The sequence below is a fragment of the Diplodia seriata genome (genome assembly GCF_021436955.1).
Source record: "Diplodia seriata strain FDS-637 chromosome Unknown scaffold_5, whole genome shotgun sequence".
In the NCBI taxonomy this organism is placed as follows: domain Eukaryota; kingdom Fungi; phylum Ascomycota; class Dothideomycetes; order Botryosphaeriales; family Botryosphaeriaceae; genus Diplodia; species Diplodia seriata.
Genome location: NW_027117312.1, coordinates 200,113 through 215,833, shown reverse-complemented (window position 1 = coordinate 215,833; position 15,721 = coordinate 200,113). Strand labels below are relative to the sequence as shown.

Sequence of the window (15,721 nt, the reverse complement as noted above, 5' to 3'; positions counted from 1 at the left end):
CCGTTGTGTCGCGATTGCCGCGACGGGTATCTACCTGACCCAATTCCAAACGCCTGACCGTTTGCCTGTGTACTCAATAGTGTATCAAGCGTGCTATCAATCTGATTGTGGTAAAGGAAAGAAAACCACTGAGGAAACCCGTTGAGGGGAGAAAAACAAGGAAACCTGAGGAGAACCCGACCTCCCATCGCTGATGCAGAAACAAAGGAGAAAAACAAAGATGTCCTATCACCCGCAGAAAGCAGCTCATGAAGACTGAGGAATCTTGAAGAAACGCCGAAGGTAAAACAGGCTAAAAAACAGTGAACTCTCTTCCTCAGAACACGTCCTGGTCGGTCCACACCTTACCCTCCTTCTCCACAAACTTCACGTACGCCTCTCTTTTCTTGAGTCTCGCCCTGTACTGCTCGAAGGTGTCAAACTGGTCTTTGTCCTTCTTGTCCAGGCTCTCGGCGTTCCACTTCTGCCACCTCGCGTACAGCGCCTTGTCCTCCGCCAGCACCTCTTTCTCATCACGCGTCTCTGGCATCTGCTCCTCTTCGCCGCAGCCAGTCGCCTTGTGGATCGCAATCAGCGCACCGCAGTTGCGGTCCACATACTCCTCTCCCACGTTCTTGGGGAAGAGCAAGTCAGCCTCGTCGAGGTTGAAGAAGTGCGGGTGCAAGTGGTAATACTCGCACCACCTCATCTCCTGCGCCATGAACATCGGCGCCTTCTTCGTCGTGCCCTTGACACGCCTCTTGCACAAGTCGAGCAACTCCTCAAAGAAGTCGCCCAGCTCCTCAACGTCCTGCTTCTCCCTCAGGACCTTGAGCGTCTCTTCGGCATGACCAGGCGCGGAGTAAAGGTCGAGCAGGAGGTTCCGGATGGGCCTGGCAGTCGCCAACATCACAGCGATCCAGTCGTCATGCGCCGCCTTCGCCTCGTCGTCCTCGACGTGGTCCAAGAGCGCCGCCACGTCGTCCAGCTGGTTGAGGAACGTGTCGACCTCCATCTCGAACTCGCCGCTCTTGTGGCGCCGCACCGTCCGCACGATGGCGCTCGCGATCGTGTCGCAGCAGTCGACGTCCTGCATGTAGACGGCGACGGCGTACACGTCCAGCAGGCGCTGCGCCGTCCACCACGACGTCGCCTTCTTGGCCTTGGGCTCGTTCTCGTCGTCGTGCTGCTGGTCGTCGTGGTGCTGCTCGGCCTCTTGCTGCTGGTCCTCTTGGTGCTCGGCCTCTTGCTGCTCGGCCTCGCCCTCGCCCTCATCCTCATCCTCATCATCATGCACCCAAACATGCCTCCCGCGCGTGTTGAGGTACATATCGTACCCGACCACCGCCTCGCGCGTCGCCCACGCCGGCAAGTCGTACCGCGCGTCCGCCAGCGCCGCCAGCCCGTGCTCGTGGTACAGGCGCTGCGCGCGGACGGACGAGCGCACCAGCAGGCGCAGCCGGACGGGCACGTAGCCGACGGCCGTGGGGGGCTGCGTGACGGCCGAGGCGCGGAAGTGGTGGAGGTTGAGGACGGCGGAGGACGGGATCTTCGCCTGGAGCGGGTTGAAGAAGGTGTTGCGGTGGCCGTGAAGGCAGGTGGATGGGTAGGTGGAGCCAAGGGGGTAGGCGGCGTCGTTGTTTTCGGCGGCGGAGAGGGGGAGGGGGGCGGACTCGTTGGTGTCGCTGGCGGCGTCGCTCTCGTCTTCGTCGGAGTCGCTGCTGGCTTCGCTGTCGGAGTCGGAGTCGATGGTGATGGTATCGCGGGTGTGGACGTCATCATCGCCATCACTGCTGCTGACCTCGCTGCAGCTCTCGTCGTCACTGTCCTCGTCCTCGTCGTCGACAGGTCCCAGCCGCGACGACTGCTGGGGAACCATCTTGCTGGCGACGGTCTTACCCGATAGGGTCCTCATCCTGCCGCCCGTGGTCGGCCAAACGGACTTGCCTCCAGTCGTCGGCCTCGGCACGGTCTTGCCTCCCGTCTGAGGCCTCGCTGGGGTCTCCTCAGAACTGGCAGAATCCTGGGCCTCGACCATGTCGACGTCGATGGCAGTGGCAGAAGAGGCGCCCTGCTCAGTCGACGGGTGGTGCACCACCGCCGGCTCCTTGCTCGCAGCCCTGCCCGTCCTCTTGCGCTTGACGGGCTGCTTGCGGGCCATGGTCGCCCTGGCCTTGCCTTTGCCGATGGGGACCTTGGGGCCCTGCTGGAGGAGGGCAGCCAGGCCAGACTCGTCGGCGGTGGGGGTCATAGATGGAGGTCTAGCAGCTGCCGTGCTGGTGGCTTGGGCGAGCTGGGCATCGTCCTTCTTGGGCCGCTTGTTGGGCCTGCTGGACGGGCCTGCGCTGTCCTCGCTGTCTGAACTGATGGCAGAGGCGGAACGGGCACGCTTGGTGGTGGTGATAGTGGTGGCAGGCTTGTTCTGCTCCGGCGAAGAAGCCTCCTCAGAGGCCTTGCCCTTGGCCTGCTTCTTCGGGAGGTATGCTGTGGCGCTGAAGGTCATCGGCGTCGCCCTGTTGCCGTGGCTCTTCTTCGTCCACGGGGCGCTGGGTGCGTAGAGGTAGTCAGTGTTGACGTCTACGCTGTCCTTCTCGGCCTCAAAGTCGGCGAGCGCGGCGAGGAAGCCTTCGGAGGCGCCGGCACCGGAATTCTTCTTCTGCCTCTGGGCGGGAGCAGGAGTGGATTGAGTGTCGTCCACGATCTTCTGCTCAGCTGCCGCGCTCTTGGGCGTGTCGACTTCTGGGATCGTCGACAGCCTGCTCGTCTTAGCTGCGGCACCGCGCCTCTTCGGAGCTGGCGTAGTAGTAGTGGGTTCGGGTAAGGGTGAGGGTTCAGCACTTGCAGCGGCGGCGGCGGCGGCGGCGGCGGCGGCCTCCTTCGCCGCCTCCTTCGCCGCCTTTCTCTTCTCGTAGAGTTCGTGGTAAACGACTCGCTCTGCCTTAAACGCCGCTCTCCTGCGCTCGAATTCCTCTTCTGTGATTCCGAGAGCAACATGGTTGGGTCTTTTAGCTCTTGGGACGACGGTGGCGACCTTCTTCTTGGAGGGGCCAGCGGTGACAGGGGCTGGGGCTTTTGTGGTGGCAGGGACGGGCTGGGTGGTGGCGCTCTGGATGATGGCGCTGTCGGGAGCCGCTTCTGGCTCGGTGGAGGAGGGCCCAGCGGTGACAGGCGCTGGGGCTGGAGTTGTGATAGGGACGGGCTGGGTGTCCGCGCTCTGAACGGCGCTGTCGACAGCTTCTTCCAGCTCGGTAGAGGGACCGGCGGCGATGGGTTCCTCGGTGGTGCCCTTCTTCTGGGCACGCTTGGGCTGAGCACGCTTGGATGTGGCGCGCTTCTTGGGGGCGGAAGTGGTGGTGGGCTGGTCATCGGCGCTCTGAACGGCGCTATCGACTGCCTCCGTGGAGGAGGGACCAGCGACGACAGGCTCCTCGGCGGCTGTCGTCTTCTTCTTTGGAGCAGCACGCTTCTTCGGGGCGGGCTTCTTCGAGGCGGGAGCAGCCGTGGGCTCTGTGTCGACGGCCTCTTCAGGCTCCTCGGTGGTAGCCGCCTTCTTCTGACCACGCTTAGCAGGAGCACGCTTGGCCGGAGCACGCTTGGCCGCCGGACCACGCTTCCTCGGGGTGGGAGCGGTGGCCTTGGTGTCGACAGCCTCTGGCTCCGCAGTGGTGGGCTCGACCGGAGTGGTGCCCCTGCTGGCAGCCTTTGATGTCGCCGCGCGGGTGTTGCGGGCAGGAGTATCGGGGACGGTGGAGGCTTCGGCTGGGGTGGACGCCTTCCTGGAGCGGGTGTTGCGTGCGGGAGTCGAGGGGACGGGTGCCGCGTCCTTCGTCGTGGACGCAGCTGGAGTGGACGCCTTCCTGGAGGCGCGGGTGTTGCGAGCGGGTGTGACAGGCGGGATGGCGGAGGCCTTCTCGGCCGGAGGGGCAGGCTGGGAGTCCTGGGTTTCGACGGGCTCCTCTGTCGCTGCGCGGGCGTTGTGAGAGGGAGTGGGAGCGGGGATGGGAGCAGCGGAGTCCTCGTCCTTGGTCACGATTTCGGAGTCCTGGGTGTCGACGGACTCCTTCGTCGCTGCGCTGGTGTCGTGAGTGGGAATGGAAGAGGGAGCGGTGGTGGTCTCAGCCGGACGAGTAGCGGTGGCCTTAGCCTGAGAAGCAGCGAGGGCCTCAGCCAAGTTGAAGCGCGCGGCAGTGGGAGGGGGAGCGACGGAGGCCTGAGTGGTGGTGGGCTTCTGTCGCCCCATGAAGTCCCTGGCCCAGGGAGGAAGGATTGGGGCCTTCTTCGACCTCGGCCTCGTCGGGGGAGTGGCTGGAGTACGCACACCGGGGGCGGGAGCAGAAGTGGTGGGCGCAGGGGCCGGGGTGTCGACCTTCGCGGCGGCGTGGTGGCGCTTGGGCTTGGGCGTCTCGGAGACGTCAACGTCGGCATCGTCGTCGGCACGACCGCGCTTCTGGCCGGCGATGGGGGCAGGGAGAGTGGAAGTGAAAGCAGCGAGAGTCTTGTCAGCGACGGCGACAGACTCGGAGATCTTGAGCGCAGTCTTCCTGGCGCGACTGGGCCTGGGGGTGGATGCGGCGCCGGCACGAGCGCGCGGCTTGCGGGTGGCGCGGGCGGGAGTCTCGCCATTGGCGACAGACTCAGACGATTTGCCCTTCTGAACTTGGGTGCGCTTTGGGGTGGAGGTTTCAGCGTCAGCGTCAACGTCCGAACGAGCGCGCTTCCGTCCGGCTGCCTTCTTCGCAGCGGGAACGGAGGGAACTTGGGAGGGAGCCTCAACGGAGGCTTGGGTGACGTCCTTCATCTCGACGTCGGTGTCGGGTTGCGGGGCGGGCGATGGAGGGGCCATCGTGGTCGGGTTGTCGTGAAGTGATCTGGGAAATGGGTTGTGGTGCTTGGGTAGCACGACCGTTTCGGTGGGTGTCGTTGCGAATGCGAACGAGGGTGAAGCCAGTACAACGGTACTGGAGGGTGGAAACGGTGGATGAAGAGGAATGGTCTGGTTGCGGTGGGCGAGGACCTTATGAGGTGGTCTGTCCTTGAACACTGTGTCGGCGGCAGCGGGCCTGCAGGGCAACGGCCGCATCCCGGGCACGGTCACCCACCTGCAGGAGGGTTAACACGTTCACCACCCGAAGAACTGCCAGAAATCACCTTCGACTGCGAGAAGACACGTTCGGTTGACGTCATACTCAATCACTGCCCTTCTGGCGGCTCACTGTCGAGATAGAAGCGGAGGTGGTGTTGGAGGAAAGCCATACTGGGAGGCCGCTAGTTCATACACCCCAAGCTCTGTCTGTTCCCACGAGGGCTACCCCCTGAGAAGCAGTGTATGTACTGATATACTCAGCGGCCGACAGAGAGAGAAAAAAGAATATACCCAAAGAAGTCGAGCAACACCGAAAGGTCCATCTACCATGTGCTGGAAAGCCGCGAGCAACTCTGAGAGCACCACTTGTTTCATTGTTCTGGGAACGACCTACTGTCATGACATGCCACTTTCGAAGGCACAGACAGCTATGTATTTCTTCGTCGACGTGTATGGACAGTCCGTAGTCGATCGCTTGGCGGGCTTGAGAAAATCCCCGGGCTATGACAAGCCTCTAGCGCCAAACGTTCAAGACAGTTTGAAAAGCTTATATTTAGAAAGTACCGATCCGTAGAAAAGGTTGCGCGGTACGCTTGGATATAAGCCGGCCTTTTTGATCAACCAAACCGTTTGCTCGATAGTCTGGCATTAAGTAAGCTATTCAAAGCAAGCGAGCAAGCAACCTGTACGCAAGCACAGTTGTGGTGAGACCTAGATAAGTCTATGAGGTGCGCAGATGATATGCAAGAAGAAGCTGCTCGGACAGAAGTGGCCATAAAGAAAGCGAGAGGAAGATAGATCCGAGCCGGAGGTTGCTCCGCTTTTAGAAACACAAAAGCGTGCTATAGGCACTTGCTAAACCTTTTGGGAATGTCCGTGAAACATTTGGCTGGACCTTCTTGTTTCGTCCAGCTCATCCACAAGTGCTGGTAACAAGATTCGCTTATGGAATAGCGATGGAAGATCGAGTACCATGATTTAGATAGGACACTGACGCGTCTCCACGGTTTCACGCTGGCAGTTGGGCAATGCCCCGAACGAGGAGAATCATTACAGCAACAGTGACTGCTCCCTCTGCTGCGCACGACACCGCCACGAGTTTTCGGCGCCGACGACGGAGCGGGAGGCTAAAAATAAGCGGCGATTACTCAGTGTGGCGTGCGGGCGACCAACCAGACAGACGGCGCGCATCCTCAGCCCCAAACCGCCAGTCTACTTTCGGGTGCCAACCACGGTCAGCATCTGGCTGGCGATCCCCGCCGCGATCAACATAACAATGTCGCCGCCGCCCTCTAGTTTCTCCTCCAACTTCTCCTCCTCGCCGTCCCTGTACATACAAACACTTCCGCCGGAGCCATGTCGAAACGGACTGTATTCACGACCATCACGCCCTTGCCCGCGGGCGTCACGCGGCAGGTGGTGCTCGAGACGCTGCACAACCATGTCGAAATGATCGACCTCAACCCGCTCGTCATCGAACGTCATATCTGCCCCCCGCCGCGCGACGCCAATGCCGAGGAATTCCACTGCACCTGGTACTCCCTCACAGGTGAGCCGTCGCCGCACGAGCGTGTTTCGGGCTCTGCTAACCTCGCCAGACCGCGTCAGCTATCTCCCGGGCATCAACGGCAAAGTCACGTACAACGCGTGTTTCCACGACCTCGCCAAGGGCGTGCAGACGCACGTCTACGCCCCGCTTGGCCTCGACATCAAGGAGAAATGGTCCGTCGGCGGGAGCCTGCCCGGGGAGCCGGCCGAGCCCGTCGAGCTGGGGCTGGGGGTGCCCAAGCAGGGCCTCTACCTGCGCGAGGACTGCGACATGCGCTGCAACATCATGCTGACCAAGTTCGTGCGCGGCACCCTGACCAAGGCGCATTCGGTGCTCGTCGACCGGCTGGTGGAGAAGGCCGGGCTGGAGCAGGTCAAGGTCGACAACCAGCGCATCTCCGTCGCCAGCAGCGACCCGGCCTCGCTCCATTCCAACGACGTCAGCACCGCCACCGGCTTCCCCGCCTCGCCCACCCTGTCGTCGTCGGGCACCTTCACCAGCGAAACCCCGAGCTACGACCACGCCGCCCAAACCACCCCGGCTCCGCCGCCCCCCAGCCAGCAGCCGCCGCAATACTCCGAGGCGCTGCCAAAATACGCAGAGCTCCCCGGCCCTCCCCAGCCCTCGTTGGCAGCGCACCAGCAGCAGAAGCAGCAGCCAGCTCCGCACCAGCAACAACCGGCCCCGCCCCTCCCGGACGTCGAGAAGCCAAAGAGAGAACCGTTCCCGGCCTACGCGGACGTCGACTTCGTCCCGGAGCCGCTGAACCCGCGCAAGCAGCAGAGACACAGCTACATGGCCTACCAACCCGCCCAGGCGCACGCCGCGACGCACCGGCAGTACAGCGCCTACAGGCCGCCGCCGCCGCAGCACGGCTACTCCGCCTACCGCCCGCCGAACGCGCTCCCCCCGCAGCACCATCTCGCCGCTCAGCAGCAGCATTCGGCCCATAGCAGGTCGCACTCTGCTGGTTCTGTGCCGCACATTGCCGTCAGTTCGCCTGCGGAGTTGGAGGGTTGATGTGGTTACGATTTAACGATGACGACTTTTTTTGCACTCGCCCTCTACATATTTGTCGGAGCCGCTGGCTCGTTCACATACCCTGCTGCTTCTCTTTCCCGAGATACCAATCCGGACAAAAATACCATCTAGATCGTTTATGGAGTAAGGCGTCGGTTTCAATTTTCTTGGCGAGTTTCGCTTTTCAGTCAATACTTACTTGTTCGCTATTTCTGAGCAGTCTATGGAGGGTTTCATCAGTGAGACAAACAGAGCAATAGGGATCTAGCAGTCATGAGGCTGTGGAGAATGTTGACGTAAACCACGTGTATGGCTCCTGTATACTGTACTTGTTTGATGTAACTCTCTTTTCGCTGAATGTAGAAATTATGGTTCTCGATTTCTTTCACAGCACCATTTCTCTTATATCAGGCCCCATGTGCAAAAATAGCTCGAACGCTGTACAAAACAACACAACACCCCCGAACCATCCATCTTACCTCTATCTACAACTTCGCCTTCTCCCGCTCCACCCCCCCATCCGAACCCACCCCCAAAAACGTCCTCAACAACAACACCTCCCTCGGATCATCCACCTCATTGACAACCCTGTCAACCTTCCCATCGTCCCAAGCGAACCCAAACCACAACAACACGCCCACATCCCTCACCACCCCAACCGCCTCCCTCACCCGCGGCTCCCTCAACTCCGCCCCCACACACCTCCCCACCTCTTCCCAGAACAGCGCCCGCAAGTCGCCCGCCTGCGCGTACCACGTCCACTCGAACCCCCCGCCCGGTTCCGCTCCCGCTCCCGCACCCCACGCCACACCCCCGCCGCCGTCATCCGAACTCGACGAAGAGCCAGAGTCAGAGTCAGAAACATACCCCAGCAAAAACTCGACCCCGTAACACCCCAACCCCCACCACCCGACCTCCGCCTCGGCCCAGTCCACGACCCCCCGCAGCGCGCCCGTCGCCCGGTCGACGAGCATGTTGCCCGGGACGAGGTCGCCGTGGTTGAGGGTCAGCGGGATGGGGGGATCGCCGTCGTCGGCTCCTCCTCCTCCTCCTCCTCCTCCTCCTCTGTCCAAACCGAGTTCAGCGTACCTCTGACTCACCTGCGACGCTCGTTCTCGTAGTGTTGGGGTGGGGAGCTGCGAGCGTAGCTGGGAGAGCTTGGTGGGGATGAGGTCGTGGAGTGGCGGTTGAGATGCGCGGCGGCGGTTGCGGTTGCGCGACGCGGTTAGGAGCGAGGAGACGGATATCGTGGCGGCGGCGGCGGCGGCGGCGGCGGCGGCGGGGGGCGGACCGGGAGAAGGAGGAGAAGGAGGAGGAGAAGTGACACTCCCGGCAACAGCAGCAGTAGGAACAGCAACAGCAACAGCGCCCCGCCCGCTCCACCCCCTCGCCACGAACCCCGCGAAATCCCTCACCAGCGTCTCCTGCCTGCGCAGCTCTCCCTCCGTCAGCGGGAAGGTTGTTTCCGCTCTCCTTCTTCCCCTTCTTGGGGAGCGGCAGTCCGGGTGGTGGCGGGAACGACGACGACGACTACGGCTACGGCTACGACTACGGCTACGACTACGACTACGCCTACGCGGCTGCACGACGCTATACGGCGTCCCCGGCAGCAGCGGCATGGCGGCGACGGCTAGGCGGTCTAGTTGCTGTTTCCTCTCCCCCTTCTCCTTCTTCTCTTTCCCCTTCTTCTCCTTCCCCTTCTTCTCCTTCTCCTTCTTCTCCTTCTCCTTCTTCTCCTTCTCCTTCTCCACCTCCACCTCCTCATCCTTCCCCTCCTCCTCGCCGCCATCCGTCCCTCCTTCACCATCGCCCGCCACCGCCGCCACCGCCGCCGTCGCCGCTGCCGTCCCAGCAGCAGCAGCAGCAGCAACAGCAGTCCCCAAGACCAACGATCCAGATGGCGGCGGCAGCAGCAGCATGGTCCCCGCGTATACCAGCCGCGGCACGTATGCGGTTCCGTAGACGGCGCGCGCGAGGGCCAGCGCGTCGGGGTCGAGGGCGTGGCGGGGGGGTCGGAATTGGACGAGGATGTTGGAGGTGGAGCCGGGTTTTCCGTCTTCTTCATCATCTTCATCATCATCATCATCTTCTTCTTCTTGAGGAAGCTGTTGGTGGTGGTGGTGGTGTTCGGGGATACATGGGGATGACGGCGAGGAGGATCGGGACGACGACGACGACGACGACGACGATGATGACGACGATGATGACGACGATGGGAGCAGCGTCCACGTCCGCGTCCGCGTCAACAGCACCGAATAACTGCACCACCCCTGCCACTGCCACGTGTAGTGCTGCCACCCTCCTCCTCCTCCTCCTCCTCCTCCTCCCCCTCTCGCCCGTTCGTAGCCGTCCGCCGCGAACAGGCGCTGCGCCACGTCGTCGCACGCGAGCCTGTCGACGGGAGACAGCCCGTTGCGGGCGAAGAAGTCGTCGCTACCGCCGCCGCCGCCGCCACTACCGTCTTCATCATGGGGGCTTCGAGGTGTCGTTGTCGTTGTCGTCGTCGTCGTAGTTGTCGTCGTAGTTGTCGGGTTGCCAACTGAGGGGAAGGAGGAGGAGGAAGACGATGACGGTGGTTTGTTCTTTTCTCGTGCTGCAGGTATAACAGGCGAGTGGTTGCTGCTGCTGCTGCTGTTGCTTATACCGCGTGCTCGACTTGCAGCGGTCGACGTCGTCGCGTCTTCCTCCACTCGCCCGGGGGAGGTCGTCGGTGACTGCGAGCTGTAGGATAGAGGCGGCGACGGCGGCGGCGGCGGCGGAGGTGGTGGTGAAGTGCTCGACATTGCCGTCTCCTTTGCTCCTCTCCCCATAAACACACTCTCAGTAGCTTCTTCCCGCACGCTTCGGAAAATGAATCCAATCAGCAGGCGAGCGATACTTTACTGCCTCCCCCCCCAAAAAAAAAATTTGGATACAAATAATCTTCTCAGAAGTAAAGAGTACAGAAAGGAAAACTGCTACATATACGTTATCAAATACTCAAAAGTAGAACCAAAACCAACAGCGGTAGCGAACAGTCCTCGTTCCATTCGAGGGGAGAACAGATGTAAGGAAAGGCGAAGGAACGACCATGACGAGCCAGTCAGTCATCTTTATAATAAAAACAATCAGCAGCAGCGGCGGCGCCACATTTCTCTCTTCCCCACTGCTAATCATCACCTGCCGGCCCCACGCGCATGGTGCGGGCAAGATGACGCATTCGCATACTACCGACTACGATTGGTGGCTTGCGGGGCTGAGGAAATGGGGTGTGACCGTGGCTTGCATGAGGGAAATGCCACATCCAACAGGGGCCTGGATGGTGGGTGGGTGAGTGGGGAACACAGGTGGTCCGTAATCCATGCCTATTGGAAAGTCTGCGTGAAGCGACCTGCGAAGGAAATCCTTAGGCGGGTATTGCAGAGAATGGATTTAGCCAGGGCATGGCATTTGCAGGGCAGTGCAATCGAAATTGTTTGACACGAAAATTGATTTCTAAACTGCGCCGTACTAGCGTTTCCACTTGTAGCCTATTCCGTTACCACCGTATCCCAACTTAGAGATATGTACACACGTTTCACACATGCTGGTTCCAAAACCCTAATCGTAACAATTTGAGCGAGCCTATGCTCTTACTCAATACAAAGTGGACATCAAGACCTTAGTTCTCGATCCACTCACCGCCGAGCCAGCGGTTGAGCATGTCCAAGCTGGCCTCAGGCTGGTCGTAGGGGACCATGTGGCCACCGGCATGCAGGCGCATGAAGGTGAAGTTGCCCGAGCTCTTGACCTCGCCAATCTTCTTGCCGTCACCCTCGAGCTTCAAGTCCTCGAGAGGAAGAGGAGCGTAGTCCTTCTTGCCAGGCCACTCAAGAGCCTCAGACCAGGCCTTGTTGCCGAGCCAGTTGCAGATGAAGTCGGCATCACCGGCATAGATGAGGACGGGGATCTGCTCGAGGATGCCGGGGACAAGACGGTGGAAGGGCTGCATCCAGTCACCCTGGAACAGGAAGTTGCGGTTGATGTCGAAGTTGCAGCTGTCGTAGCTGGACACCTCAACACCAAGAGCCTTCTTGACGTCGTCCTGGTTGAGGTACTTGGAGATCCAGCCGAGCTCCGAGTAGCAGAGGTTGCTGCTGTCCTCACACTTGCCGCGAACGTCATAGACGTTCTGGCCCGTGCGCTGGTAAGGGCCGAGCATGGCGTTGTTGCAGTAGATCGAGGCAGGGACGCATGACCAGACACTCTCGGAGTTGTAGCAACTCTCGATCAGGTTGGCGCAACGAGGGTAGGCATTCTCCATGGCCTGGCACTCGCTCTCGCCGAGAACGGCGGGCCAACCACCGTCACCACAGGCCATGGGCTTGTAGTACTCGTACTGGGTCAGGCCGTCGGTAAGACCGTTGCCAATGAGCACAGTCTTGAGGTTGATGTTGCGCTTCTTGTGGGAGAGAATCTCCGAAGCAAAGACAGGAATGTAGTGGCCAGCGTAGGATTCACCGGCAATGTGGAAGTCCTGAGTAGCATACTCGGGGAACTGCTTGAAGAAGAGGGTGAGCAAGGCGTAGACGTCCTTGCCGGCAGCGATGGTGTTGCTGACGGAGCCACCGCTGTACGAGTAGCCAACGTTGACGGGCTGGTCGAGGAAGATGACGGAAGCGTTGGCGTTCCACGAGTATGGGTTGTGCTTGACCTTGATGTCCTTGGTGATGGACGCCGGGCCGAGCTCCATGAAGAGGCCGGTCAGCGACGAGCAGCCGGGACCGCCGTTCAGCCAAAGGACGATAGGGTCGTTCTTGGGGTCGTTGCGGGACTCGAAGAACCCTGTGACGCTTCGTGTTAGAGGATGCAAGGAGGCGGGAGATGGCGTCGCGTGACTTACAGTAGAAGAGATGCTTGTCGTCCTCATCGTCGTCAAGGTAGCCGCTGTACTGCTTGACCTTGTCGACGCCGAGGGCCGAGGGATCGACCTTCTTGGTGCGGAGGCTGTACTGCTCGAGCTTGCCTTCGACCTCCCTCTCCTTCTGGCCCGCGTCGTTCTCGACCCAGACGGACTGGACGTCGGCGCCCTTCAGAATGTGGTCCCACTCGCTGTCGTGCTTGCGCGTGTGCGGCTTGGGGGAGGAGAAGAAGTTGGCGTTGTCGAAGGAGTCGGGGAACATCATCGCCACCTCGTCCCAGAGCTGCCGGGCCTCGCCGGTCAGCGACTTGAGGGCATCCTCAAGGTTGTGAAGCGGCTTGGACCAAGAGGCGGCAGCTTCGTGGAGAGGCCTGGGCATCTGGAAGACCTGCTGCTGCTCGGCCAGGGCCGTGGAGGCAGCGCCCAGGAGCAGGGCGGATGTGGCAGCCCTCATGGTGCTTGCTATGACGACACCTCAGAAGCTGATAAGAGCTGTTGGAGCAGCACGCACAGCCTGGGTTGGGCTGGGCTGGGGAGGGAGTGATGAAGATGGATGGAGATGGGTGGGATGGAAAGGTCCCAAGAGAGGTGTTCGGGGGAGGAAGGGAGAGCTGGGGGATGGGAGCTAGATGAGCTGTCGGCGGTGCCTGGCGCGGACTGGCACAAGCGCGGAGGTTGGGGGAAGTGACGTCCGAGCGCCTGCCCGCGTGAGTGGAGCGCCCGGGCGCCGATAAGGGAACGAGCCCTGCCGCTTGCCCGTCTTGGGCCTGGCGCACGGCTTAATAATTGACGTCAGAAGCGGCCGTCCGTCTGACTCGATGCGCGCCGAAAACTTGAGGAAGCTGTGTGCCTTGTCCCGCACCTCCGTAACACCACCCCTCTCCTCTTGCAAAATGCCCGTCATTCAGACCGTACGTGCCCCAAAAACCTCCCCGTTTGTGCCGTCCGGCTAACCAGCTCCCAGCCCGTCAACCAGATCAAGCTCACCAACGTCTCGTTGGTGCGCATGAAAAAGGGTATCGATCACCGCCGCTACTGCAATCCGCCCGCCGCCGCTAACCGTCGCTCTCAGGCAAGAAGCGTTTCGAGATCGCATGCTACAAGAACAAGGTCCTGGAGTGGCGCAGCGGCGTCGAGCAGGACCTTGACAATGTCCTCCAGATCCCCAACGTCTTCATGAACGTTAGCAAGGGCCAGACGGCAAACTCCCAGGACCTGGCCAAAGCCTTCGGCGCCGACAAGTCCCGCGACGACATCATCCTCGAGATTCTCAAGAAGGGCGAGCTGCAGGTGGGCGAGAAGGAGCGCAACGCCCAGCTGGATCGTGTGCATGCCGAGGTCATCGATATTGTCGCCGGCAAGCTCGTCGACCCCAAGTCGAAGAGAGTCTACACAACCGGTATGATTGAGAAGGCGCTCGACCAGCTGAGCTCGCAGACGGCGCAGACTGCCTCCAACAGCGGCACCTCTACCCCGGCAAACGGCGAAGGAAAGGAGGTCTCGAAGAAGGATCTGCCCAAGTGGACCGGAGTCAATTCGAACAAGTCGGCAAAGTCCCAGGCACTGGAAGCCATGAAGGCCCTCATCGCATACCAGCCAATCCCCGTTGCACGTGCTCGCATGAGGCTGCGGATCACTTGCCCCACCAACGTCCTCAAGCAGGCTGTCAAGTCTGCACCAAAGGCCGGAGACGATGGCGAGGATAAGGACAAGGCAACGGGCACGGTCAAGGATCGAATTCTGAGCTACGTCGAGGAAGTCGAGAACCAAGATGTGCTGGGTGACGAATGGGAATGCACCGGTTTCGTTGAGCCTGGAGCGTTCCGTGCTCTGGGCGAGTTCATCAGTGGACAGACAAAGGGCCGCGCAAGAGCCGAAGTGCTAGACATGGCAGTCATGCACGAAGACTGAGAAGCATCATACCATGTTTAATCTTAAAGCATAACGGCGTTCTGGGACAGGCAGCGGCCACTTGGTTTGGCAGGAATTAAAAAAGTGAAGATACCATCTTGCGGTTCGTTTACATCAAGTGGAGTTTAGAATGAATACATACAGAAAACACTCTAGGTGGTCGAATCTAAGATCTGGACGCATTTGTGCGTTTTTAAAGTCAGATATTCGTCCGGACACTGGATTCGACTACACACGTAGGAAGTGGAGCTCAGTGGACATCTTCAATTCTTTTATCACCTGCTGTGGCCGGGAGGAGTTAATTGTTCGCCAGAAGCATGACTGCATTCCGCTGTCCCAAAGAATGCTTCAGCTCCCCTTTGATTGTATCGTTTCTTCAAACGTTTCTACTCTACATTGTTTCCGGTATCCAAGACCCAGAACTCCGGTCTTCGTCTTTCAGTCTTTCGCAGCAAAAGTCGCGATGTAAGGAGTGACTAGCCACCGGGTATAGTAACAACCGACTTTCACTCCTTTCCACACCTTTCTTCTAATAATACACCAATCTCCCTCAGCAGCAGCAGCAGCAGCACCGCCGCCGCCCCTCCCTTCCAACCACAGGCATCAGCACGCGTGCCCTCCTCTACCCAAGCACCGCCATCGCCCCCACAACCCCCACAACCAACGTGCAGACACCCAACCTCTCCGCCCCGGACGCCGACTCAGTCGCACTCGCCGCATCCGCCGCCGTCGGCGTCGCCGCCCCACTCCCACCACCCGACGCCGACGCGGTCCCCGACGCCGACGACGCCGAGTCCGGCACACTCGTATTCCCCCCAATCCCCGCCGCCGCATCATCCCCTTCATACGTCTCGCTCCCATCGCCCCCCGTCCCGTTCCCGGCAAGAAAGTACGTCGCGGCCACCAAATCCCTCAACCCAGCCCCCTCCACAAACGCCGACACATTAAACCCCGTCCTTTCCTCCCCCCCCACATACCCCTCGAACCCGCTCGGCATCACGAACTCGGCCTCGGGCTGCCGCCACAGCGTCACGATGTAGCGATGCGGCGCGGCGCTGGGCGGCGCGGGCCCGATGTAGGGAGCGAGTGCGGCCGTGGCCGTGTCGCGCTCGGACAGCAGCGTCAGGACGGTGCCGTTGGCGGATGTGAAGGGCTCGACGGAGCGCGAGAGCCGCACGCCGGGTTGCAGCCAGTGCAGGATGGCGGCGCGCGAGGTGTCTTGCGGGGAGGGCGCGTCCGGGTCCAGCATGAGGATGAGGAAGGTGGCGGGGTTGGCGGCGGAGGTGTTGGAGGTCGTCGT

At 60.9% G+C, this 15,721-nt stretch overlaps 4 protein-coding genes across 4 annotated transcripts; 2 read left to right on the top strand and 2 right to left on the bottom strand.

The window, feature by feature from the left end:
* Positions 1-316: 316 nt before the first annotated feature.
* On the bottom strand, positions 317-4,822 carry SLS55_005077 (uncharacterized protein; the record flags this gene model as incomplete). The annotated part of the gene is made up of 1 exon (XM_066776528.1): positions 317-4,822. One exon carries the CDS (start codon positions 4,820-4,822, stop codon positions 317-319), a length of 4,506 nt encoding a protein of 1,501 aa, XP_066632370.1.
* Positions 4,823-6,418: 1,596 nt separating this feature from the next.
* Positions 6,419-7,631, top strand: SLS55_005076 (uncharacterized protein; the record flags this gene model as incomplete). Its single annotated transcript, XM_066776527.1, has 2 exons — positions 6,419-6,611; positions 6,661-7,631. 2 exons carry the CDS (start codon positions 6,419-6,421, stop codon positions 7,629-7,631), a joined length of 1,164 nt encoding a protein of 387 aa, XP_066632369.1.
* Positions 7,632-11,271: 3,640 nt separating this feature from the next.
* SLS55_005075 (uncharacterized protein) lies at positions 11,272-12,964 on the bottom strand (the record flags this gene model as incomplete). The annotated part of the gene is made up of 2 exons (XM_066776526.1): positions 11,272-12,434; positions 12,493-12,964. The coding sequence occupies 2 exons, from the start codon at positions 12,962-12,964 to the stop codon at positions 11,272-11,274; spliced, it is 1,635 nt and encodes a 544-aa protein (XP_066632368.1).
* Positions 12,965-13,403: 439 nt separating this feature from the next.
* SLS55_005074 (uncharacterized protein) lies at positions 13,404-14,421 on the top strand (the record flags this gene model as incomplete). The annotated part of the gene is made up of 3 exons (XM_066776525.1): positions 13,404-13,421; positions 13,475-13,526; positions 13,583-14,421. 3 exons carry the CDS (start codon positions 13,404-13,406, stop codon positions 14,419-14,421), a joined length of 909 nt encoding a protein of 302 aa, XP_066632367.1.
* Between the last annotated feature and the right edge of the window lie 1,300 nt (positions 14,422-15,721).